General features: G+C 40.9%; 1 protein-coding gene across 1 annotated transcript in view; it reads right to left on the bottom strand.

Annotated features, from left to right (window-relative positions):
• Positions 1 to 588: 588 nt before the first annotated feature.
• LOC103143649 (glutamate receptor ionotropic, NMDA 2B-like) overlaps positions 589 to 24,982 on the bottom strand; it is a 162,923-nt gene continuing 138,529 nt past the window's right edge. The window contains exons 8-12 of the mRNA XM_016675456.1: positions 21,802 to 21,916; positions 8,541 to 8,749; positions 7,965 to 8,136; positions 2,818 to 2,971; positions 589 to 838 (exon numbers count right to left, since the gene is read on the bottom strand). Coding sequence (XP_016530942.1) covers positions 651 to 838; positions 2,818 to 2,971; positions 7,965 to 8,136; positions 8,541 to 8,749; positions 21,802 to 21,916 — 838 coding nt within the window. The 3' untranslated portion in view covers positions 589 to 650. The remainder of the gene's footprint in view (positions 839 to 2,817; positions 2,972 to 7,964; positions 8,137 to 8,540; positions 8,750 to 21,801; positions 21,917 to 24,982) is intronic.

Genomic DNA, 24,982 nt, shown 5'->3' with positions numbered 1-24,982 from the left:
AAAAAACTGGCCTTCACACCAACTCTAACAGATCATCAGTAGAGCAGATGTTTCAATTAGCTAATCAACCACTGGTGTGGTAGCTATTAGCTATTAGCAGCGGTAGCGATCACTTCTTAATAATTGCAACATAAACATCAATGTTCTGCTCGTTGTGTGGGAAATGTTTGCGTTTTTTGGTGTTGGATCCTGATGCTTTAGTGGCGTTGTCAGTTGCTATGGTAGCGAGTCTGTGTGTTGCGTAGCAAACACAGAGAGCGAGAATGTGAGTGGTTGTTGTTCTGTTATTTTCCCCTTTGCTGTACTGCACTACATGAATAACACCTACATTTCCAGGTTTAATTTAGTTGACAAACTTGTTCTAACGCGACAATGCGGCTACGGATGGGAGGTAAAAGAATCGTCTTTTTGCCCTCCTGCGCTGTGTGTGTGTGTGCAAAATGTCCGGATGTAAACAAAAACAAGCAACGTGTCTGTAGAAATCATTTGGCCATGTGTAATTCCATTTAGTTTGCATTATTCAATGTTTTTTGAAATATCTATATGCATTTTTTTTTCTCCTGTTAGGTTAGTGCTCTTGGGGACCCCCTGGTGGTGTGGAGGCCCTAAGCAGCCGCTTAACTTGCATATATGCCTTGGGCCGGCTATGGTTAAGTGTGTGCGTGCGTGTGCGTGTGTGTGTGTGTGTGTGTGGTGAGTTGGGAACTCTCACCTCTGCCATCAGCCAGACAGCGGTTGTAGCCCACAGGGCTGATGTACTCGAACACGAACACAGCCACCGCTGACACCAGCAGCAGCATCACGAACATCATCACCCACACATCTGCACTAAAGGGCTCTGAAAGGGTGCAGAGGACGAGGAAGACGAACGAGGAAGACGAGGGATTGATAAAAGAAGGAAGCACGGTTGGAAAGAGATGCAGCAGAAAGAATATTTCAGAAAGGAGTCGTAAGGAGGCGGGAGGTGGTGAAGAAAGGAGGAACATGAGGAGGGAGGAAGAGTTTCCCTTGAGCAAGGGCAGCAGAGAGAAAGAGAAAATGAAGCGAGAGAGAGATATGCAAATGCAGGATGTCATATTGAAAAGAGGAAGGGAGCGTCAGAGAAATTGAGTAGGAGTGGGAAAACATAAGAGGGCAAAGAGAAAGAGAAAAAAATAAGCAGTTAGCTGAATTATCATGCAGCTCAGAACACCTTGTCAGGGAAAGTTTACTGAAACTTATTTTAATGCATTTCCACCTGCTAAATCACTTTTAATTCCTTCAATTCATGAAGGAGGAGAAGTAAACAAAAACACTTAGATCTAACTAAAACAGCTGCTAAACTCACTCAAGAGGACAACGTCTAATTAAAAGAGCCTTTTGTTCTGAATGAACCAAAGAGCGGTCCGAAGACTTTCACAGAAATAACAGAACCAAACGAGCCAGATGGGCCACTCAGAACCAAACATGGAGGAAACGCATTCAGCTTCTACCCACCACAAATCTGGAACAAACTTCCAGAAAACTGCAAAGCAGCTGAAACACTGAGTTCCTTTAAATCCGGGCTAAAGGTCCAGCTGTGTAGAGCGGCACTTGAACCGTAATAAATGAAAAATTGACCAGCATATTTGATGAGTATTGATGATTTTGAAGATGGCATTTGACAAAATTAAATTTTTGCTTCTGGTTTCTTAAACTGGTGACTGTATCATGTTTTTATGACTTTTTATTTTGACATTTTTTGATGTACAGGACTTTGAACTGCCTTGTTGCTGAAATGTACCATACAAATAAACTTCATTGATTGATTGACAGTGACCTAGTTCATGCCTGAGTTGTGGGTTTATTACAATGTAATATAACATATGAGGGAAAAATCAAATTGCAACATCAATGTGTGAAACATAATCATGGCAATCGCATCCTTGAACGTAATACTTGGTATGTTATATTTATATGCATTCATGTCAGTAATATATTTGGCCAGTTATATTGACTCTCACAGAGACATTATGATGATGCAAAAGAATAAAAGGAACGAGAAAAACTTTGGTAATTTGCAACACACATTGTCATTTTAGTATTTAATAACATAATGATTTTAACTTCTCCTATAATGGTGTAGCAAGAGCAGATAAGCGTCATCATTACCTTATCTTTAAAAGAGATTTTTCCAAATTTCCAACAATCAGAACACGGCTGAATTATGGCGAATTTGGTAAGTTCATAGACTGTAAAGAGGGTAATACGGATATAAACTATCAAACGTAAGTGTTAACTATTAGATAATGTAGAGAAGCAAAGATCTGCTGTGTATTCATCAGCTACCACACCTCACTAAGTGACTGAATACATTTTTAATATTTACCGGAAGCCAGGTAGGATAGTCAAATGAATCTCATCTAACTTAAACAAAGCATCTAAAATTGCTGCCCAGCAAGTACAAAGTCCTGCCAGTTGCATTCTGGGATAAAGAAAGTTGCTTTTATATTTACTTTTGCACATCGGTAACAACCTTTCCATATCCTGCATCTATTTTGAGCATCAGTTGCACATCCTGGTTGTCGATGGCCAGTGCACTGCGTGTTTCTGATGTGTCCATCAACCGATCGAGCCTTTTCAAATGGTGTAATTACTTCCTCAGCATGTCATCGAGCTCTGCATACGCCTGGTAATGAACCACTTATTTGATTCAGGTGGGTTGAGCCAGGAAAACATGAAACAATCAGGACACCAGGCCTGGAGGGTCGACACCGGAGACCCCTGCTCTAGATTTACGCGATGACTGGAGGGGTTTTATTCGTCTTTTAAAGATGGCGGCTGATCATTGCTACTCACCTAGAAATGCGGAGGGTGAAACAGTGCCGTTACTGCGGGAGACCATGACGCTAATTCCGGTTTCGATGAAGGGAACAGAAAAATCTATGACCTCTGACCTCTCCTCGTTGATGGTTAGGGATCCGACGGCCATGTGGGCATTTTTTAGCACAACCTGGGAAAGAGAAAAAAAATGTCCATTGCTTAAGCAAACAGTGGAAATGAAACCACTACCAGAGCAGTATTAAGTCAAGAAAATGCAGTAAATAAAAGAAAAATAAATTCTGCGGGGAATCTTAAGAGTCCCTGATGGGAAGTGACCTTAACGTGTTAGACTGGCCTAGTCAAAGTCTCAACTGGAATCTGATCAACAATCTGTTGAACAAAAATTTAGGGAAACCTTCTAACCTCAAAGAGTTGGAGCTTGTTGCCAGAGATAAACTGTCAAAACACCAATGGACTGCTGTAATACCAGTATGATTTTTCAATTGATTATTGACAAATGGTGTAAGTAATTTTTCGTCATGCCATGAAAACACAAAATGTAATAAAAACTGATTTTTTTAGAGCTCTATTGCAATTAATCCTACTGTGTTTACAGAGTCTTTATAAACATGATTTGTGAAACCTTAATTATATTTGTAGAAACACAAAGTGGGGATTTTTCTTTTTTCAAACAGCTGTGCTAAAAGTCTCATGAATTCAGGGTTGTGTGTTGTGTTGTGTCGTGTGGTTAGCTGATTGTATAGTTTCACCACTACTAATTAATTATCCAAGAAAGGCAAACGCAAGGCTGGAGATGTTACTGTTTGAATGTTTGTGCACTCAAAAGCCAGTCGGTTGATGTCGCTCGTCAAAGATAGACGAGCCTGTTTACCTTTGCCTTTTTTTCCCCTTTGCGTGTCTCTTTGTACAATGACTTGTGCTAGGATGTTCTAGCATCATGGCTTTATGGTGGGACGAAGCTACAGTTACAGTCTTTGAAAGCAGATGGTCGGCATATTTGAGGCCCGAGCCCAGCAGGACTTCACAAACACAATCTCTTGCCATTAACACACATTGGACGGGTTCATCTGAACAGACTGGGGAACTTCAACCTACGGTAGTTCTTCCAGTGAACCAAACTGATACATTTTCATCACCATTGATGGGGAAATCAATGCCTGTCGTTTCTTTTATGTGTGACACTTTACATCCATTCTGAGGAGTTTGTTTCCACAATGCCGGCTTGATTTTTCAAAGTTTGTGTGAGTAGGACATCACCGACTTGTTTGCGTTGCCTCATAAATCATCAGAGAGGAGCTTCTCTTTGCTGTTTTATGATGAAACCATGTTGTAAATGTGGATGCAGATCGTTTTCTTTCCCCCCCCAACATGAACTTGCATTAGGCCAAAAGGTGATGAAATCACTGTGTTAGATGTCATAACCTGTTGAAATGAAGACTATAGTAAGAGAGTGTAACGGCATACTTCAGCAGGGGAAAAAAGTTATTAATACACGGAAAGTGAGGCCTAAAACTGGAGACGCTGGAGACAAAGATGCAGCATGGCGTGTAGCGACAGGAGGCAAAACTACTTTCCTCGCAGCGCTCCGGAGTGGACACTCGTGATGCTCACCAGGCCACAGAAAGAGGGAGAAAGACAGAAGGAGAGAGAAGAAAGTGGGTTACCACAGTGGGTCATGGCTGCTGGAAATAGCCGGTTCAGTGCCTCTCGCTACCTGCCTAACTCCCTTCAGTTCTCCTGCACAGGTGGTATATTTAGACCCAAATTTCATAGCCTTAAAGCATTGGGGTAAAGTGGGACGAGATTGTCTCCCTGAGTTAATAAGGTGTGTGTGAGAGACTGTGTGAGTCAAAGCTCTGCTGTGCGCTTCAACGCCGTGCATTTCCGTGTGAGTCATAAAGGGAAAAAGAGAAAGAGACGTGAGCGAAGCTTTGTTCGTCTACCTGTGAAGTGGACCTTTTCAGGCAGGGGAAAATGTGACAAGTCTGCCTTGCAGATTATCTGCCATTCCGCTGTTTGTGTGCGTTTGTAAGTTTTCAGTCATATTTATTCAGAGAGTATGCAAGTACGGATCTAAATGCGCATCGGAACCTGTGCGCGTGCGCCTGTATGTGCAAATATCTCCCTGGGGAGGCGAACGAGTGGATCCAGCAGTGTGCTCACTTCCCCTCTCACCATTCGCTCTCTCCATCTCCCTCCTACGACTTGTTCTCTCCGTGTTATGAAAGTGACCCATGTGGGTGTTATTGAGAATGATTGAGCGAGGATCTGCGTGCGTTTGTGTGTCTCAGTTTGTGTGCGCGTGTTGACCAGTGTCTTCTGCGACTCTCTCAAAGAGGCGAAATTCAAAGTGTATTGTCTCTAATATTATGGGTTTGGAGCACGAGTCGGTGCAGCTCATGAAAACAGATTCTGGCCACAACAAAGTCAGGAAAAGGTGTGGGGCCTCTCAAAGTATTTGATGATTTTCTCTTTTTTTTTTTTTATTTGTTTCTCATCTTTTGAAATCTGACGAGTGGTAAAAGCATCGAGAGATCTGCTCAGCATCTCTGTCAGTCTGTAATTCAGCCCATTGACAGTTTGACACATCCTCTTGTTTTGGGAGCGTTGGAAGAGAAGGTAGACAGAAATATGTTGTCAACAACACCATAAAGCATATTTATTAATAACAGATCTGAAAGTCTCTACCCAGAGATTCAGAGATTCTTAGAAAGCATGTCATGAAGGAATTTATTGTCGAATTTCCCTAAACTGTAAAGTATATAATAATAATATTCCACAAATGTTTCTTAGCAATATGAAGAAAAAAAACACAAACACTACATCATTTTTGTAGGCATTAACAAGAATGTGGGAATGCTCTGGCTGGATACGACTCCACTTTTCTTGGCAGTTTATATGAAAAGGTTTAAGATCTGGACCATTTCAGAATCACGATCTAAAGCAGCTTTATTCGTTCCAAAACCTGCTTTGTTTTTCAGCCATCAGACTCAAACTGTCTAAAGCCTTGGCTCAGTCCACCTTTATTTTAATCATAATCGCTATGTGGCTGCAGGTTCTGGGTTGTTTTGGTCCATTTTAGTTGCAAGGTGAGTATATAATTGCTTTACTTTTGTACACGGATGGTCCACATGTGTACTGAATTAAAAGAACATGGCATCTATGTGACGTGTCTGTAAATGAAAGGACTGAACCAAAAAAATTTGGTACAGCCTTTTCTGTGGTATATATTGTAACACGTATGTAGCTAGCTACATCTATAGCTACATAGCTAGTTAGATAGTTATCTACATACACAGCTACTCAGCTAGCTACAGAGCTAGCTGAGTAGCTATCTACAAACTATGTAGCTAGATAGCCATCTACATAGTTAGATATCTAGCTAGATAATTACATAGCTAGCTTACTAAGTAGATATCTAGCTAGCTAACCAGCTAGCTATATTGCTTTATATCTATCTAGACAGCTACATATCTAGCTAGATAAATAGATAACTACATAGCTAGCTTATTGAAATGGTAACTAGCTAGCTACACTAATAGGTAGATAAATAGATAACAGAGAGAGAGAAATTCCTCTTGAGTCTTCTTTAATCTTTTATAAATGTTTTTGTCTGTGTGCGTGTATGTGTCCGTGAGTTAGAGAGGTTCTTGAACGCAGCTCTTTGTCTTCCTAATGACTGCTCCTCTGTGGAACAGGACGCATTACCGTGCTTTTAGTCTGGCTGACAGGGTTTATTTCAGGTGACCACATTTACAGCTCGGTACCCACTAAAGACGCTGGCAGGATGACAATAATGGCTCTACGTGAGACATTAAATGGGTTGGTTTTAATGCAAATTGAATAGAAATAGTCCTAATCGGGTGGGGGTAGACGCATGATGTCCGTGACTTGTGAAGGTCTTTCGTGTAAATGTTCAGACATTGAGCCACTCAGCATGTTTCCAACGGATGACCTTTAGGGTACAATCGATTGGCTTACCGCTTCCCTCATTAACAAAACGCCAAGATCAGTCAACAGAAACACAGCTGGCACCTCCAGACTTACAGACAGTAACCTTGACATGGAACCAATAGTTTTTAGAAATGTTGTCAACACCAAAGTGATTGGTTTCGGCAGACTGAAAACAAGATGATGAAAAACACGACACAGGTAGTTTGGCAAGGGCCAAGGTTTTTGATCTAAAAACCCCAAAATCTGAATGGAACTATGAACATAGCTACAACATTTTAAATAAGGAATAGACTCTGTTCAGGTAGTTAATGAAGTAGTTTATTTTCCTCTTTAATTCCTAAAGAGGAAGTGAAGTTAATCCAGTACTGTCAAGTAGTGGAGACTGAAACATTTTTAAAGACAGAAAGGTCACTTTAACACTTGCCAGCAGAATAAAAGTACAATTCTTCTATACGTTCTCCACCTGACAAGTGACATTTAAAGACCTTTTTTTAAATACTTGGCAGGAATAAACTTTGAATTGGACTGGAAAATGATTCACATACTGGGCATAGAGGTTTGGTATTAGGTCAATTACAGATCAAAATATATAGAGATTAATTTAGTCTTGACAGAAACCCAACCAAACATAGAGCAATTGCTTAAACATAAATTTAAAGGAGAGTTGCAGAAATGCATTAAATCAAGAGCACTAATGGAAAACAGCTGAAGTTTGGACTCAAATGACGACTACATCCCCCCACCCCTGCATCATTTGTTGTTTTTGCAATTATTTACTGACTAAAATTGACTTCAGATCTCTGTGTACCGAAGGCTGTTTGGTAATGGAGCATTTTCCGTGCTGACCTCAAACATTTCATAGCTCTCCTCCTGTCTTCACTTGACACGGAGCCAAACACAGCACAGCAGCACAAACTCTGACCGCACAGGTTCTCACAACGCCATAAAACCTCAGTAACGTTATTAACAGTGTCACAAACTGTGAATTAGGTGCAATCTTCATTCACAAGTTTCGCACAACAAATGATAAATGACATGGCGGTACGGTTTTCAGGGATACGGCAGACTTGAATTTGTTGACCTGTGAAATCAGTTGGATCTGCGCTGTTTAAACACTGGAAGTGGAAAGCCAGAGCAACAACAAGCAGAGTAAACAGAAATAAGCGACGGTGAGGGGGGTCATAAAACTTATAGACTGTTCCCCTCACCTCTCCCACCATGCCGTTCCAGGTCCCGTTGATCTTTTTGCCATGCTTCCCGTTCGTGACCAGGTACAGGTCATACGTAAACTTGACCGACTTGGCGATCTTCTTCAGGATGTCGATGCAGAAGCCCTTACAGCAACGCTTGATGTAGATCCCCGCCTCCTTGGTCTGATTGCTGCATAAACAGAGAGATAAACAGTGTTTAATCCCAAAACATGCATCTGTCTGAATTGGTGATTTCACTCATGAATGCTGTTTTGCGTTTCTGGCTTTGTCGTTCTCTCACTGTCGATGTGTGAAATTATTCTACCTCCGGTGCTGTAAAGCAACCGGGAGAAACCTCTATAATTGACTCGGCTGCCAGTTTTTGTGTTTTTTGTTATTTGTTGTGGATGCCGCTTTTGCTACGGTCAGTTTCAGCTACTGTGACAGATGGGCTGAAGAAGAAGAAGGAAAAAAAAAACAAAAAAAAAAAAAATGCAACAATCCATAGCAACATGTGTGAAGATAAACACGTCACGCTTTGTTAATCTCGACTCTGTTAAACATGATTTGGTCCATGTTGGATCACAGACTCACAGCGTTTTGATCTGCTTTCTGCAGGGGACGGTATTCCTCATGCAGGTCCCACTCAGCGGGTCCACGTCTTCCACGATGACGAACGGGGCCTCTTCCAGCGTCACGATGGACAGATGGTCGTCCTCCCTGGTCGCCGCCCCTCCGTACAGCTCGTAGCGAGGCCACACGTGGTACTTCATGGACAAGGAGCCGTTCTCCCATTTACCCACCTGCAGAGACGTGCAAAAAACAAACTCAACAGTGTTTCACCTTCAAGACATCTGTTTTTCTCACATGGAGTGCCATCCACAGGCATTCATGCGCCTTAAAGGGGAAGTATTACGTATACTCCAGGCACATTGTGCTATTTTGTAGCACATTTAACTGACTACGATACTTTCAGTTATTATAAAATTACTACATACATCAAACATAGCTTAAAAAAATTTTTTGACTTTGCAATTTAGCACTTTGAAACTGTCTCTTTAAGAAGCTCCTGCTTTATCTGAAACTCCGCCTTCAGGAAGTCCTATCAGCAACTTTCCTCTATTAACCCTTTAACAAAGTGTTTACCACCGTTTCACTGAGAAGTAGCTCATATGATGACCTCAGTAGACTCTGAGAAAAGGCAGTGTTTGGTTACATCGTTCTTTTTCTGTGCCCAGAATGGTTGCCACGGGAGATTAAAGGATTTCTCAAACATGCATGAACAATTTGTCACTTTTTAGGTGATATTTGAGTGGCTAATAAGAGTACTGGAGTGTGCTTAATGCTGTTAAAGTAAAAGAAATGAAAACAAATACAAGAAAAGGCTTTTAAAAGATTTAATTTAGTCAAAAACCCATGCATTGTTTTCAGTTACGCTCTGCTTTATGTTGTTCCTGTAACGATTGTGGCTCTGCTCAGATGAAATGAAACATTTATTCTTTTATTATTGTTGTTTTATTTTTTTCTTTAGTGTTTTTTTCCCCCCACCGGCTCCGCTGTGGACGATTGTCCTTATAAGCATTCAACGCCTCACCTGGCAGGAATCAAAGTTAAAAATGAAATCAGATCGCATTTCACACTACAGTAGCTTCAGTCCATAAAAAAATAACGGCTGCTCTGGAGCTACAAACAGTTCTGAGGCATATCATCAAAGAGGAATATGGAGTATGTATGCCTTACAGCAAAAACATCTTCACCCAGTTGGGATTTTAAAGCCTCATGTTGAGCGTCCTGCATTTTATTGCAGGTGGGCCATCTGCCCGTGTAATACACAGGTTATATTGGGTGAAAAGAATCTAAAGAATGATACTTCATCCTTACTGAAAGTTGGCAAAAAGAGACGAGAAAACACAACTTTTTTCGGTTTCTTAACCCGGCAGCTTAGACAAACAATGTGGTGCATCTGGTTGCCTCGCAGTGTCGGGTCAGATTCTCCTGCTGAATAATTGACACGATTGACCAAATGGAACAATGGACCGTATCTGATTCAAGCGGGCGAAGTGAAGAGGCCAAATCAATGAAAAGGAGACAAAGATGGCGGGTTAAGCCGGGGAAATAATAACCGGATCATCACAACGGTGAGAAACGGAACAAAAGGAAGGAAGAAAACGAAGATATTGAAAAGTAAAAAAAATATATATATAAGTAACTCAAAGACAATGAAGTAAATGTGTCCACAGAACCCAAAGGCATTCAAGTTGCAAATGCAATTCTGAAAATTATTGTGCGGAAGCGCGGGTGCATGTCAAAAATTAGAATATCATCAAAAAGTTAATTCTGTTCAGTCATTCGATTAAAGAAGTGAAACTCGTATTTTGCAAAGATTCATTACATACACATTAACTTACACAATAACCCACAAAGGAAAGATTTTAATGCAAAAATGCCTGCATTAAAATCTGAGTGCAACATGTCTAGTATAAGTTGCTTTAACAGTGACCTTCAGGTAATCAGCACTATTGGGTTTGGTGTCTCTCATCTCGGTCCTGACAGGACTTGATGGATTCTGTGTGGGGTTCGAGTCCGACCATTTTGTTAACCCATCAGTCACGGTGATGGCGTGGCCATTAAAGCAGGCGTTGGTGTCTTTGTGGGTATGGGCAGATGCCAAGTCCTGCTGGAAAATTTATTCAGCATCACCATTAAGCTTGTCAGCAGAGAGAAACACGAGTCCTTTGGATTATGGACCAAATGAATCGCAGCAAAGCAACACCAGCAGATGACAAGGCTGCTGATATCGTCACTGGGCGAGTTTACATTGATCATAAAATTATGCAAATTGAAAGTACAAAAAGAAATTTGCTTAACGGAAACGAGCCAACTTGGAAAAAACCCTCAAGTTTTACGCTAAAACGTTGTTGCGCTAGATTGTGGTGATTTTTCAGTTATTTCAAAAAAGATTTTGTAAAAATTTTGTAAAACTGCAATAAAAAAAAACGTTTTTCGCATCACATGAGTCACATGGTCAACAATAGGATGTTACTACTGGTGAAAACGACAAAGAAGATGACAGGAAGTAGTAGAAGGATGATCATTTGTTTCTGTTTTTTCGGACAAAGTTGTAGCTGAGCACTCACAGCACTGCACAATTCATAAAAAGTTCATAAAACTCTTCTGTAAAATCATTGACTACAATTTCCCCAAATCGCTGCAACGGTCAAATCAGACACCGACGTCCTCTCTGATTGGCTGATGGATGATAAGCGACTGAGTTATGAATAAATGTCATGTAACTGTTTACATCTGTCGCTGCCATGATTTTTAATGACTCATCATGTGAAGAAGCTTATTTGGGATTTTAGTTTCATTTCTTATTTAATGGAAACACCACAAGTGTGTTATTTCAACAAAAATGCAGACAAGGATTTCAAAGGAAACAGGTATGCGCCGTGAAAACTTCACACTGGACGTCAAGCAACTTTTTCCAATGCACTTTTTACTTCCTCTCGACTCAATACCTACATTGTCATCTGAAAACTATAACAAACCAACTTTTAAATGACAAATTCATCGAGCTGCTCCTGTCATTGAGTGATTGCGCTCGCATCCAAACGTGTTGCGTAAATGCGTTCTTTAAATATGGAGAGGAGAAGAGAGGAGCAGGAGAGGGAGGGGCGGGACTGGGACTGGTGGTAGAGAATGAGTCCAAGGTTAACCAGAAGGACGAGGCTGATACAGAGGGTCAGGCAGAATTTAGATCACAACAACAACCACAAAAAAACAGGAAGATTTAAAGAAAACAAGCTATAAAGACAGATATTTCTGCTGAATCTGATGTAAACGAGGGCGGTAAGAGAGTTAACATGGAACTCATTCAAGTGCAAAATGCTGGATCTTGAGTAGAAGAGTGTCCAGCTGTACGTCTGGAGGGCCCTCCAGCCTCTGGAGCTCTACTCCACCGAACAAGCATCACCAATTAGTCAATTTCCCCCCAATGCCACTCTGGGGAAAAAAAAAAAAATCCTACCTGGACGTGCCAGTCTCCTTTCATCAAGGGGAACAGAGGGGGATTGAAGTAGAAACGGATCAGACAATTCGCCACAGCTTAATTGTAAGAGCTGGGAACTGTGGTCAAGTGTGTAAAGTCCAGTTTGCACACTCATTAAATATGGAAATGTGTTCAAACACATCGCTCTCCTGGGGGGGAGGATACAACACAAACCTGGCAACACGGCCTGGAAAGGATGAGGCCGAGGCTGTGTATCCCCGGAGCACAACGCAGCTCCTTTTTTTTTTCTGTCTGGAGCGAAATGGTGAGAGAAACGAGAGGAGAAAGACGGGAGGGACGGGAGGGACGGGAAGCGGACGTTACCGCACCACTTTGAAGAGGCGGCAGAGGGAAGAATGAGCCGGAGGTCAACGGAGACGGGAGAGGGGGGTCGGGGGGGTGAGAGCCGAGAAAATTTGGAAATCAAGTTGGGAATTAAACATGAGCGATAAAGTGGGGAGGTTGAGGTGGAGGAGAAAGAAGAGGAAGACCAGAGGGGAACGACTCACCTTGTTCTCTGATCAGAGGACAGAATATAGATTAGAGAGGCAGAAGACGGAGAGATGTACGGAGAATAGAAAGCAGTGGGGGAGAGAGGGAGAGAGAGAGGTGAGGGAGTCAGACGGCGCAGGATCATCTCGAACACAGATGCGTGCTGACTCGGCAGGTGGCGGCCAGCGACAGGCTCATTTTGGGTGGCTGAATTATCGATGCCATATGCACACCGCTGGCTTCTCCGCTCTGCCAAACTCCATCGCTTTTTATTCTGTTTATTATCATATCATAAAACGGATTTTTAAAGCCGGGTTTTGTTCAAAACAAGCTGAATTAGCGCGCAAAGTTTACCTGAAGTTTTTTTTCTTCCCCTTACTGCTAATAGCATCCCACTTCTTCAGTTCAAAGGCCTCCATGCTTATGAACAATAGGTGCTCTGTTTAGTCCGCTTCCCCCTAATATCTATAGCTGCTGCTGTGCTAAAGTGGGGTAGGGGGGGTATCTATAATAGCTGGAGAGGCAGGCGGTGCACTCCGGACGGACTGCCAGTCAATCACAGGGTCGACTTGAAAAGACAGGCAATTATCGGCAGGCACATCCACACCTACGGGAATTCTGAAGTCAGCAATTAAGCCTAACCTGCGAGTCTTTGTGCTGTGGGAGGAAAATGGAGTCTGCAGAGATAACCCACGCACACTCGGGGAAATTATGCACGCTTCACACAGAAGTACCACACAGCGAGCCTGCAGGTTCTAACCCCGAGGATGCAGAACATATGTTGTGGAGCTGAGGCTCAGAGTCTCCATGAATGGACTGAAGTTCAGCAGACAGGAATGTTGTTGTTTTTCATGCTCATAAAAAGGTTTCGAGTTGACATTCCAGACTTTTTCCAAGTGTTTGTGAAGCGCATCCAAAAGATCAGGTGCTGTCCAAAGAAACGGAGCTTCGCTGTAACATCTAATCTGATTGGATATGCAGATGTACAACTACTATATCTGTGTAGTTTATGTCAAAGTTTACAGTTTCACATTTAACTTTTTCATGTCATGTTAGACCCATTTAGTTTTTTTTCTATATTTTTTTTTATAGATTTGATAAAGCAACACAAGGTAGTTCACAATCATAAAGTGTAAAGATAAATGATGCAACACTATCAGATTTTACAAAGAAAAATCTAAAGAGCATGTTGGAGTTTTATTTTCAGATCTATCTTTCATAATGCAGTCCTACCCATCATGACTCATCAATTTTCAAGTATTGATACTGATTTTGAACCAGATTCTGGTCAATTCTTTTTTATTTTATGTTTTTCAAAAATAAATTTCAGAGATGTATGTTGTGGATTTGTAATCCACCATCTTTTCCACCAGGAGACACTCGGTGCAACCAATCGCCTTCAGAAGTCATTTAGTTCACTGCAGAAACATGAGCTGTGTGATGAGTGAGAGGAATGAACCAACCGTAGAGAGAAAACATTAAAACGTTTACCAGAGGGCAATGCCATGGTAACACACGGTGGTTGTGGCGTCATGCTGTGGGTAAGCTTTTCTTCAGCACTGGTTAGAGTCATAAGTAGTTCAAATAGAGGCATATTTGTGTGTTAGGATGGCCCAGTCAAAGTCCAAACCTAAATCCACTTAAGGATCTGCATTGAAACTTAAAGTTAAAGTTCAAACTTATCAGTATTATAATACAGGAAAATGTACGGGGAGCCAGAAGGGTCAAAAATAAATTCAGCGCTAATTCATTAATTAAATGCACCATGAAATAAATGTTTATATAATTTATTTAATAGACAATTGGTTGCAATGACTGCGACAGACTGGCGACCCGTCGAGGGTATTCCCCACTTCTCACCTGAAACGATTGGATAAAGTCGAATTTGGCTCAAAGAATCAAAGACTAGTGGAGTTCACCAGATCAGTGGTAGAACCGCCCGTAACCCCGCCTCTCAGTTCTGACGTCCAAGTTTTACTGATTAACTTATTTTATAGTGACCCTATGATCAGAAACCACGAAATAATTAAATACATATATACATTTAGTTATCTGCATTGGCTAGTAAGCTTGGATTTTCACAATTCAATCACATATTAAATTTAAATATTTATTTATTTCATGGTACGTTTAATAATGATAACACATCAAACTAGTATAGAGCTTTTTAGGGCACTCAAAGACAATTAATCAACGGTTTCATGATTTATATGTTTAATTTTGTCCCTTTTGGCCCTCCATAGAATGTTGCTGCTGTAATTGTAGCAACAGCCGACTCTTCAATGTATGAATTAGCACACATTTAACATTTTGTTTTTGTTTTTTTTTAATGTCACAACATCTGGCATTTTCTTAGCACTTCATAACTGAGCTGGTGTATCACATAAAATACCAATTATAATTTTAACAATAGTATTGACATGACACTGGATATTAGGTAATTGTTTTTCCAAAGTGATTTGAATCATTTCCAGAACTCCTTTCTAAGGGCAAATGTCAGAAAAAAAATTAATAAAAATAAAGTCACCTAAAAGTGACGTGAACAACTGGACTTCACAGGCTGTAGCATACAAAAAGTATTCATGTATTGTTTACATCCCATCTGCATGTCGTTTTTAGTCAACCTGATTCTGCTTCTTCAAAATAAAGTGACACTATTTTATAGTAAAACACAGGTACAGTTGAACTAAACATACCAACCCCATAAACAGCAGCATTAAACTGTTGAATATTTACTTCTAGATCAGCAGTCTCTGCACATCCGAAGTCAGAGGCTTCTGCTGAATTGAATGGTCCAAAGGCACCTTCACCGAGTTGATGATATCTAATCAGAGCAGCGATTTGGAAGCCTAACGCCGTTTAAATGCTTAAACAGTATAAATCCCACAGTAGGTCCGTAGGGAGACGGATACCTAGACCTCCCCCTCAATCCGCCCGATGGGTAAGCCAACAATTAGCTTCAAGTGTAGCTTAAAATAAAAAAAAAGAAGAAGAAGCATGGAGCAGGTACAGCTTTTCCTCCAGACATCTGAAAACTGAGTTGCAAACAGACAACCAGACGTTGCCACATCTCGCTCCATCTTACCCGGTCCCACTGTCTCTCTTTGTTGAGCAGAATAATGACAAGCTTGGGGTGCATCTGGTACCCATCCTCGCTGAACGACAGATTGCGCCCCTCAAATGTCACATTCATCAGGTACCTGCAGAGAGAAACAAGGAGGAGAGGGACAGAGCATCACTTGCTGAAAAACATTGTTGTCGGCGCCAATTTACATATGTCCTAGATACTTACACATCTATTGCTTTGCAATAGATGTGTAAGTATATCGTGTTGAATGGTGTGGTTGCTTTTAAAAAGCCAGAGTCTTTTTTTTTTTTTGACATCTTATACATCTTTGCTCAAAACCGGAATACTTAGACAATGTCAAACAATATTCTTCTCATTTTTATTTCTCTTTCAATTCCAAAATTCTACAAAATAAACGTGTGTATTCTAGATGGTCACTGCTCTCTCAGTTATCTATAAGCAACATTTCCAATCTGACAGTCAATGACTTCACACAACTGAAACGACTCTTAAAAGTTACCAATCGTCTCCTCAAGGTTGCAAAACCCTGGACTCTTTACCACCCTCGTCTCATTTACAAAATCACACACTAATTTATAAAAAAAACAACAACACACACACACACAAACTTGTTTTTTGATAAAAAGTTTGGGTGCTAAGATGAGGTTGCTTTTCGGCCTCATCAAAAATAGATTTATTTCACAAAACTGCAACGGAAACACTTTTTTCGCATCATGAGTCACATGACCAACAACTGGACATTACTACCAGTGAAAACCAGTAGTAGCAGGAAGTAGGTGACAGGAAGTGGTTGGAGGACTATGGCGCGGCTTGGTTTTTAATCACTTATCGCGTGAAAAAAACACATTCATGTGTAATTTTAATCTGCGTTTCTTATTTAATGGAAATACGCCAATTGCAAAACTGTGATTTTTCAACATTAGGAATGGAAACTCAGCTACTGTCCTCTTTTGCTCTGCCGTGAAAAAGTGCTGCTTGACAGACTTGGCCACCAGGTCAGGACTGCACATGTGCAGAAACAATAATCAGTCACAACCAACCATTTCTGAGTCACTATATTTAGCAACTCAGAAATNGCTTTAACAGTGACCTTCAGGTAATCAGCACTATTGGGTTTGGTGTCTCTCATCTCGGTCCTGACAGGACTTGATGGATTCTGTGTGGGGTTCGAGTCCGACCATTTTGTTAACCCATCAGTCACGGTGATGGCGTGGCCATTAAAGCAGGCGTTGGTGTCTTTGTGGGTATGGGCAGATGCCAAGTCCTGCTGGAAAATTTATTCAGCATCACCATTAAGCTTGTCAGCAGAGAGAAACACGAGTCCTTTGGATTATGGACCAAATGAATCGCAGCAAAGCAACACCAGCAGATGACAAGGCTGCTGATATCGTCACTGGGCGAGTTTACATTGATCATAAAATTATGCAAATTGAAAGTACAAAAAGAAATTTGCTTAACGGAAACGAGCCAACTTGGAAAAAACCCTCAAGTTTTACGCTAAAACGTTGTTGCGCTAGATTGTGGTGATTTTTCAGTTATTTCAAAAAAGATTTTGTAAAAATTTTGTAAAACTGCAATAAAAAAAAACGTTTTTCGCATCACATGAGTCACATGGTCAACAATAGGATGTTACTGCTGGTGAAAACTACAAAGAAGATGACAGGAAGTAGTAGAAGGATGATCATTTGTTTCTGTTTTTTCGGACAAAGTTGTAGCTGAGCACTCACAGCACTGCACAATTCATAAAAAGTTCATAAAACTCTTCTGTAAAATCATTGACTACAATTTCCCCAAATCGCTGCAATGGTCGAATAAGACACCGACGTCCCCTCTGATTGGCTGATGGATGATAAGCGACTGAGTTATGAATAAATGTCATGTAACTGTTTACATCTGTCGCTGCCATGATTTTTAATGACTCATCATGTGAAGAAGCTTATTTGGGATTTTAGTTTCATTTCTTATTTAATGGAAACACCACAAGTGTGTTATTTCAACAAAAATGCAGACAAGGATTTCAAAGGAAACAGGTATGCGCCGTGAAAACTTCACACTGGACGTCAAGCAACTTTTTCCAACGCACTTTTTACTTCCTCTCGACTCAATACCTACATTGTCATCTGAAAACTATAACAAACCAACTTTTAAATGACAAATTCATCGAGCTGCTCCTGTCATTGAGTGATTGCGCTCGCATCCAAACGTGTTGCGTAAATGCGTTGTTTAAATATGGAGAGGAGAAGAGAGGAGCAGGAGAGGGAGGGGCGGGACTGGGACTGGTGGTAGAGAATGAGTCCAAGGTTAACCAGAAGGACGAGGCTGATACAGAGGGTCAGGCAGAATTTAGATCACAACAACAACCACAAAAAAACAGGAAGATTTAAAGAAAACAAGCTATAAAAACAGATATTTCTGCTGAATAAAAAGTGGAATCTGATGTAAACGAGGGCGGTAAGAGAGTTAACATGGAACTCATTCAAATGCAAAATGCTGGATCTTGAGTAGAAGAGTGTCCAGCTGTACGTCTGGAGGGCCCTCCAGCCTCTGGAGCTCTACTCCACCGAACAAGCATCACCAATTAGTCAATTTCCCCCCAATGCCACTCTGGGGAAAAAAAAAAAAATCCTACCTGGACGTGCCAGTCTCCTTTCATCAAGGGGAACAGAGGGGGATTGAAGTAGAAACGGATCAGACAATTCGCCACAGCTCAATTGTAAGAGCTGGGAACTGTGGTCAAGTGTGTAAAGTCCAGTTTGCACACTCATTAAATATGGAAATGTGTTCAAACACATCGCTCTCCTGGGGGGGAGGATACAACACAAACCTGGCAACACGGCCTGGAAAGGATGAGGCCGAGGCTGTGTATCCCCGGAGCACAACGCAGCTCCTTTTTTTTTTCTGTCTGGAGCGAAATGGTGAGAGAAACGAGAGGAGAAAGACGGGAGGGACGGGAGGGACGGGAAGCGGACGTTACCGCACCACTTTGAAGAGGCGGCAGAGGGAAGAATGAGCCGGAGGTCAACGGAGACGGGAGAGGGGGGTCGGGGGGGTGAGAGCCGAGAAAATTTGGAAATCAAGTTGGGAATTAAACATGAGCGATAAAGTGGGGAGGTTGAGGTGGAGGAGAAAGAAGAGGAAGACCAGAGGGGAACGACTCACCTTGTTCTCTGATCAGAGGACAGAATATAGATTAGAGAGGCAGAAGACGGAGAGATGTACGGAGAATAGAAAGCAGTGGGGGAGAGAGGGAGAGAGAGAGGTGAGGGAGTCAGACGGCGCAGGATCATCTCGAACACAGATGCGTGCTGACTCGGCAGGTGGCGGCCAGCGACAGGCTCATTTTGGGTGGCTGAATTATCGATGCCATATGCACACCGCTGGCTTCTCCGCTCTGCCAAACTCCATCGCTTTTTATTCTGTTTATTATCATATCATAAAACGGATTTTTAAAGCCGGGTTTTGTTCAAAACAAGCTGAATTAGCGCGCAAAGTTTACCTGAAGTTTTTTTTCTTCCCCTTACTGCTAATAGCATCCCACTTCTTCAGTTCAAAGGCCTCCATGCTTATGAACAATAGGTGCTCTGTTTAGTCCGCTTCCCCCTAATATCTATAGCTGCTGCTGTGCTAAAGTGGGGTAGGGGGGGTATCTATAATAGCTGGAGAGGCAGGCGGTGCACTCCGGACGGACTGCCAGTCAATCACAGGGTCGACTTGAAAAGACAGGCAATTATCGGCAGGCACATCCACACCTACGGGAATTCTGAAGTCAGCAATTAAGCCTAACCTGCGAGTCTTTGTGCTGTGGGAGGAAAATGGAGTCTGCAGAGATAACCCACGCACACTCGGGGAAATTATGCACGCTTCACACAGAAGTACCACACAGCGAGCCTGCAGGTTCTAACCCCGAGGATGCAGAACATATGTTGTGGAGCTGAGGCTCAGAGTCTCCATGAATGGACTGAAGTTCAGCAGACAGGAATGTTGTTGTTTTTCATGCTCATAAAAAGGTTTCGAGTTGACATTCCAGACTTTTTCCAAGTGTTTGTGAAGCGCATCCAAAAGATCAGGTGCTGTCCAAAGAAACGGAGCTTCGCTGTAACATCTAATCTGATTGGATATGCAGATGTACAACTACTATATCTGTGTAGTTTATGTCAAAGTTTACAGTTTCACATTTAACTTTTTCATGTCATGTTAGACCCATTTAGTTTTTTTTCTATATTTTTTTTTATAGATTTGATAAAGCAACACAAGGTAGTTCACAATCATAAAGTGTAAAGATAAATGATGCAACACTATCAGATTTTACAAAGAAAAATCTAAAGAGCATGTTGGAGTTTTATTTTCAGATCTATCTTTCATAATGCAGTCCTACCCATCATGACTCATCAATTTTCAAGTATTGATACTGATTTTGAACCAGATTCTGGTCAATTCTTTTTTATTTTATGTTTTTCAAAAATAAATTTCAGAGATGTATGTTGTGGATTTGTAATCCACCATCTTTTCCACCAGGAGACACTCGGTGCAACCAATCGCCTTCAGAAGTCATTTAGTTCACTGCAGAAACATGAGCTGTGTGATGAGTGAGAGGAATGAACCAACCGTAGAGAGAAAACATTAAAACGTTTACCAGAGGGCAATGCCATGGTAACACACGGTGGTTGTGGCGTCATGCTGTGGGTAAGCTTTTCTTCAGCACTGGTTAGAGTCATAAGTAGTTCAAATAGAGGCATATTTGTGTGTTAGGATGGCCCAGTCAAAGTCCAAACCTAAATCCACTTAAGGATCTGCATTGAAACTTAAAGTTAAAGTTCAAACTTATCAGTATTATAATACAGGAAAATGTACGGGGAGCCAGAAGGGTCAAAAATAAATTCAGCGCTAATTCATTAATTAAATGCACCATGAAATAAATGTTTATATAATTTATTTAATAGACAATTGGTTGCAATGACTGCGACAGACTGGCGACCCGTCGAGGGTATTCCCCACTTCTCACCTGAAACGATTGGATAAAGTCGAATTTGGCTCAAAGAATCAAAGACTAGTGGAGTTCACCAGATCAGTGGTAGAACCGCCCGTAACCCCGCCTCTCAGTTCTGACGTCCAAGTTTTACTGATTAACTTATTTTATAGTGACCCTATGATCAGAAACCACGAAATAATTAAATACATATATACATTTAGTTATCTGCATTGGCTAGTAAGCTTGGATTTTCACAATTCAATCACATATTAAATTTAAATATTTATTTATTTCATGGTACGTTTAATAATGATAACACATCAAACTAGTATAGAGCTTTTTAGGGCACTCAAAGACAATTAATCAACGGTTTCATGATTTATATGTTTAATTTTGTCCCTTTTGGCCCTCCATAGAATGTTGCTGCTGTAATTGTAGCAACAGCCGACTCTTCAATGTATGAATTAGCACACATTTAACATTTTGTTTTTGTTTTTTTTTAATGTCACAACATCTGGCATTTTCTTAGCACTTCATAACTGAGCTGGTGTATCACATAAAATACCAATTATAATTTTAACAATAGTATTGACATGACACTGGATATTAGGTAATTGTTTTTCCAAAGTGATTTGAATCATTTCCAGAACTCCTTTCTAAGGGCAAATGTCAGAAAAAAAATTAATAAAAATAAAGTCACCTAAAAGTGACGTGAACAACTGGACTTCACAGGCTGTAGCATACAAAAAGTATTCATGTATTGTTTACATCCCATCTGCATGTCGTTTTTAGTCAACCTGATTCTGCTTCTTCAAAATAAAGTGACACTATTTTATAGTAAAACACAGGTACAGTTGAACTAAACATACCAACCCCATAAACAGCAGCATTAAACTGTTGAATATTTACTTCTAGATCAGCAGTCTCTGCACATCCGAAGTCAGAGGCTTCTGCTGAATTGAATGGTCCAAAGGCACCTTCACCGAGTTGATGATATCTAATCAGAGCAGCGATTTGGAAGCCTAACGCCGTTTAAATGCTTAAACAGTAAAAATCCCACAATAGGTCCGTAGAGAGACGGATACCTAGACCTCCCCCTCAATCCGCCCGATGGGTAAGCCAACAATTAGCTTCAAGTGTAGCTTAAAATAAAAAAAAAGAAGAAGAAGCATGGAGCAGGTACAGCTTTTCCTCCAGACATCTGAAAACTGAGTTGCAAACAGACAACCAGACGTTGCCACATCTCTCTCCATCTTACCCGGTCCCACTGTCTCTCTTTGTTGAGCAGAATAATGACAAGCTTGGGGTGCATCTGGTACCCATCCTCGCTGAACGACAGATTGCGCCCCTCAAATGTCACATTCATCAGGTACCTGCAGAGAGAAACAAGGAGGAGAGGGACAGAGCATCACTTGCTGAAAAACATTGTTGTCGGCGCCAATTTACATATGTCCTAGATACTTACACATCTATTGCTTTGCAATAGATGTGTAAGTATATCGTGTTGAATGGTGTGGTTGCTTTTAAAAAGCCAGAGTCTTTTTTTTTTTTGACATCTTATACATCTTTGCTCAAAACCGGAATACTTAGACAATGTCAAACAATATTCTTCTCATTTTTATTTCTCTTTCAATTCCAAAATTCTACAGAATAAACGTGTGTATTTCATGTTCACTGCTCTCTCAGTTAAGCAACATTTCCAATCTGACAGTCAATGACTTCACACAACTGAAACGACTCTTAAAAGTTACCAATCGTCTCCTCAAGGTTACAAAACCCTGGACTCTTTACCACCCTCGTCTCATTTACAAAATCACACACTAATTTATAAAAATAAAAAAACACACACACACACACAAAAAAACAACTTGTTTTTTGATCAAAAGTTTGGGTGCTAAGATGAGGTTGCTTTTCGGCCTCATCAAAAATAGATTTATTTCACAAAACTGCAACGGAAACACTTTTTTTGCATCATGAGTCACATGACCAACAACTGGACATTACTACCACTGAAAACCAGTAGTAGCAGGAAGTAGGCAACAGGAAGTGGTTGGAGGACTATGGAGCGGCTTGGTTTTTAATCACTTATCGCGTGAAAAAAACACATTCATGTGTAATTTTAATCTGCGTTTCTTATTTAATGGAAATACGGCAATTGCAAAACTGATTTTTCAACATTAGCAATGGAAACTCAGCTACTGTCCTCTTTTGCTCTGCCGTGAAAAAGTGCTGCTTGACAGACTTGGCCACCAGGTCAGGACTGCACATGTGCAGAAACAATAATCAGTCACAACCAACCATTTCTGAGTCACTATATTTAGCAACTCAGAAATAAAAAAAAAAAACAAAATTGGAATCATTGCACCCCCTTTTCTCATACCATAGAGTCAGGCTAATTTACTGCATACAATAATCTAAATACTTGAATAGGTTATGCCAAAGAGGAATTATTCTAGAAATATTATTTTCAAGATGATAATGATCCTCAAACACAACATTAAGCATATTGATTCCAGACCCGTTGGAGTAAAATTATTGAGTAGCCAGGCCAACACAAACCCAATGATGATAATGAAAACAGAGGAACGACCAGTTTGATACAGAAAAACAGGAAACTAGAACTGACCAAACTAGGACACATAAATACTGCCCAGGGACTCATTTGTGTTGTTGTGTGACTTTTTAGACAGTTTAAAGATGTCTCACTTGATTTTCATTTTACTATTGCCCTTACAGTGCGACTCCTAGGAATTCCTACAGGTAGAAAAAGAGCGCAGTGCAATGAACACCATTATTTTATGGACGCTGCATTCTATACTCGTCGTTTAAAGCAACGGAGCGGCAATTTCATCACGGCAAACATTTACCGACAGGCCCAGTGGACATCGGCGCGCCCGTGGAGACAAAGCAGCTCGCATTTTGGCGTGTGCACATCTGGGTTTGTAAGGGAAAATAAGAAAACCTTATTGCTTCTGCCAAACCAGATCATTTGATCCGTCTGCGAGTGAACGCTGCGCCTTGCGGTGGTTACAGTTGCCGTGAGTGTAGGAGAATTTTCACGTCAGGTGAAATCATCTCTTTCACACACACACGCAAAACATCTTAACCCTTTCAATCTCTCACTCTGCCATCTCCTCCTCACTTTCCCTGTGACTGTTTCCATGGTAACCTTGCATCAAAACCATGCACAAGATACATATGATGATATGGAAAAAAAAGAGAGTAAAATGAGTGGACGTGACTGTAAAGTGATTATTTGTAATGCTAATCGGTCCGTCTGTAGCTCGGTGTCTCGTACAATGTGTCTCTGTAATTCGACTTCCTGTATTAAATATTGATATTTTCCAATGGGCTCTTATGATCCGAATCTTCCCGTCTCATGCAGCCCCATGTGTCCGGCTAAGAGCCCCGTCCTGTAGAGTCCTGGCACCGGTACAAAGTGCACAGAATCTGCTGCATAAATCATAAGCCATTTACAAAATGACTCGACGCCACGGCAGCTTTAATCTTTACAGGGGGAAAAAAAGAGAGAGAAAAAGAAACAAGTGATACACGGTGATTCAGGTCTTACATTTAAGCTTGTGTGTGTGTGTGTGTGTGTGTGTACATTTCAGATAGCAGCGAAACACAAGCATAAGTGTGTTTCCATGGCACCCACAACCACGGTGATTTCTGAGCCAATATGCGGCCGTTGCTGTGGCAACGGTAATCTCACAGAGGGTGGGAATGAGACTAAGTGAGAGGTGGGATTCGGAGGGAAAGAAAGAGGAAGTGGATGGGCGCTTACTACTGGAACGCACTAGAGGTGGGACATATGGGCTCAAAGTTTTACTATCATACTCTGTTGTTCCATTGTGAAACCATAAAAGTGACAATAAGAACAAATTATTAGGTCTTTTTGTAGGTAACTGTGTGGTTGTGACAGCATCACAGCCCCACAAACACAAATATTTCTCTTGAAAAACATTCCCCTTTGCTTCTTTAGGACACCAGTCGCATAAAGAAGTGTGATTTGTGTCGCTAAGCTGCCCAGTGACTGCATTTAATCAGATTTTCAACTTTATTGACTTTTATCGATACTCTCATTGAACAAACAGTGGAGAAAATCCTGAAAATGCGGACACATTCAGGGGATTTTCATTTATCATGGCAACAACATTATTATGATAAATTTACTATAATAAATAATAAACGCACCTTATGGTCCAGGCCCGTCATGACAACAAAAATTCTTCTGAACGATAAATCGACCCAGAAATTAAACAATAACAAAGTTGTTTTCAGACCATTTTCAAGTAATGGGAAGTTGATGGCATAACAACACATCAAGATCAATAAACTTTAAATTCTAATGAGCAGTTATCACTGGAACTGGAAGACATTTAAATATCAAAAATAAAAAAAAATAAAAAAAAAAAACAACAAAGAAAATGAATTCA

This window comes from Poecilia formosa, unplaced genomic scaffold (assembly GCF_000485575.1).
Source record: "Poecilia formosa unplaced genomic scaffold, Poecilia_formosa-5.1.2 Scaffold114, whole genome shotgun sequence".
NCBI lineage: Eukaryota > Metazoa > Chordata > Actinopteri > Cyprinodontiformes > Poeciliidae > Poecilia > Poecilia formosa.
This window is presented reverse-complemented; position numbering and strand designations above follow the sequence as displayed.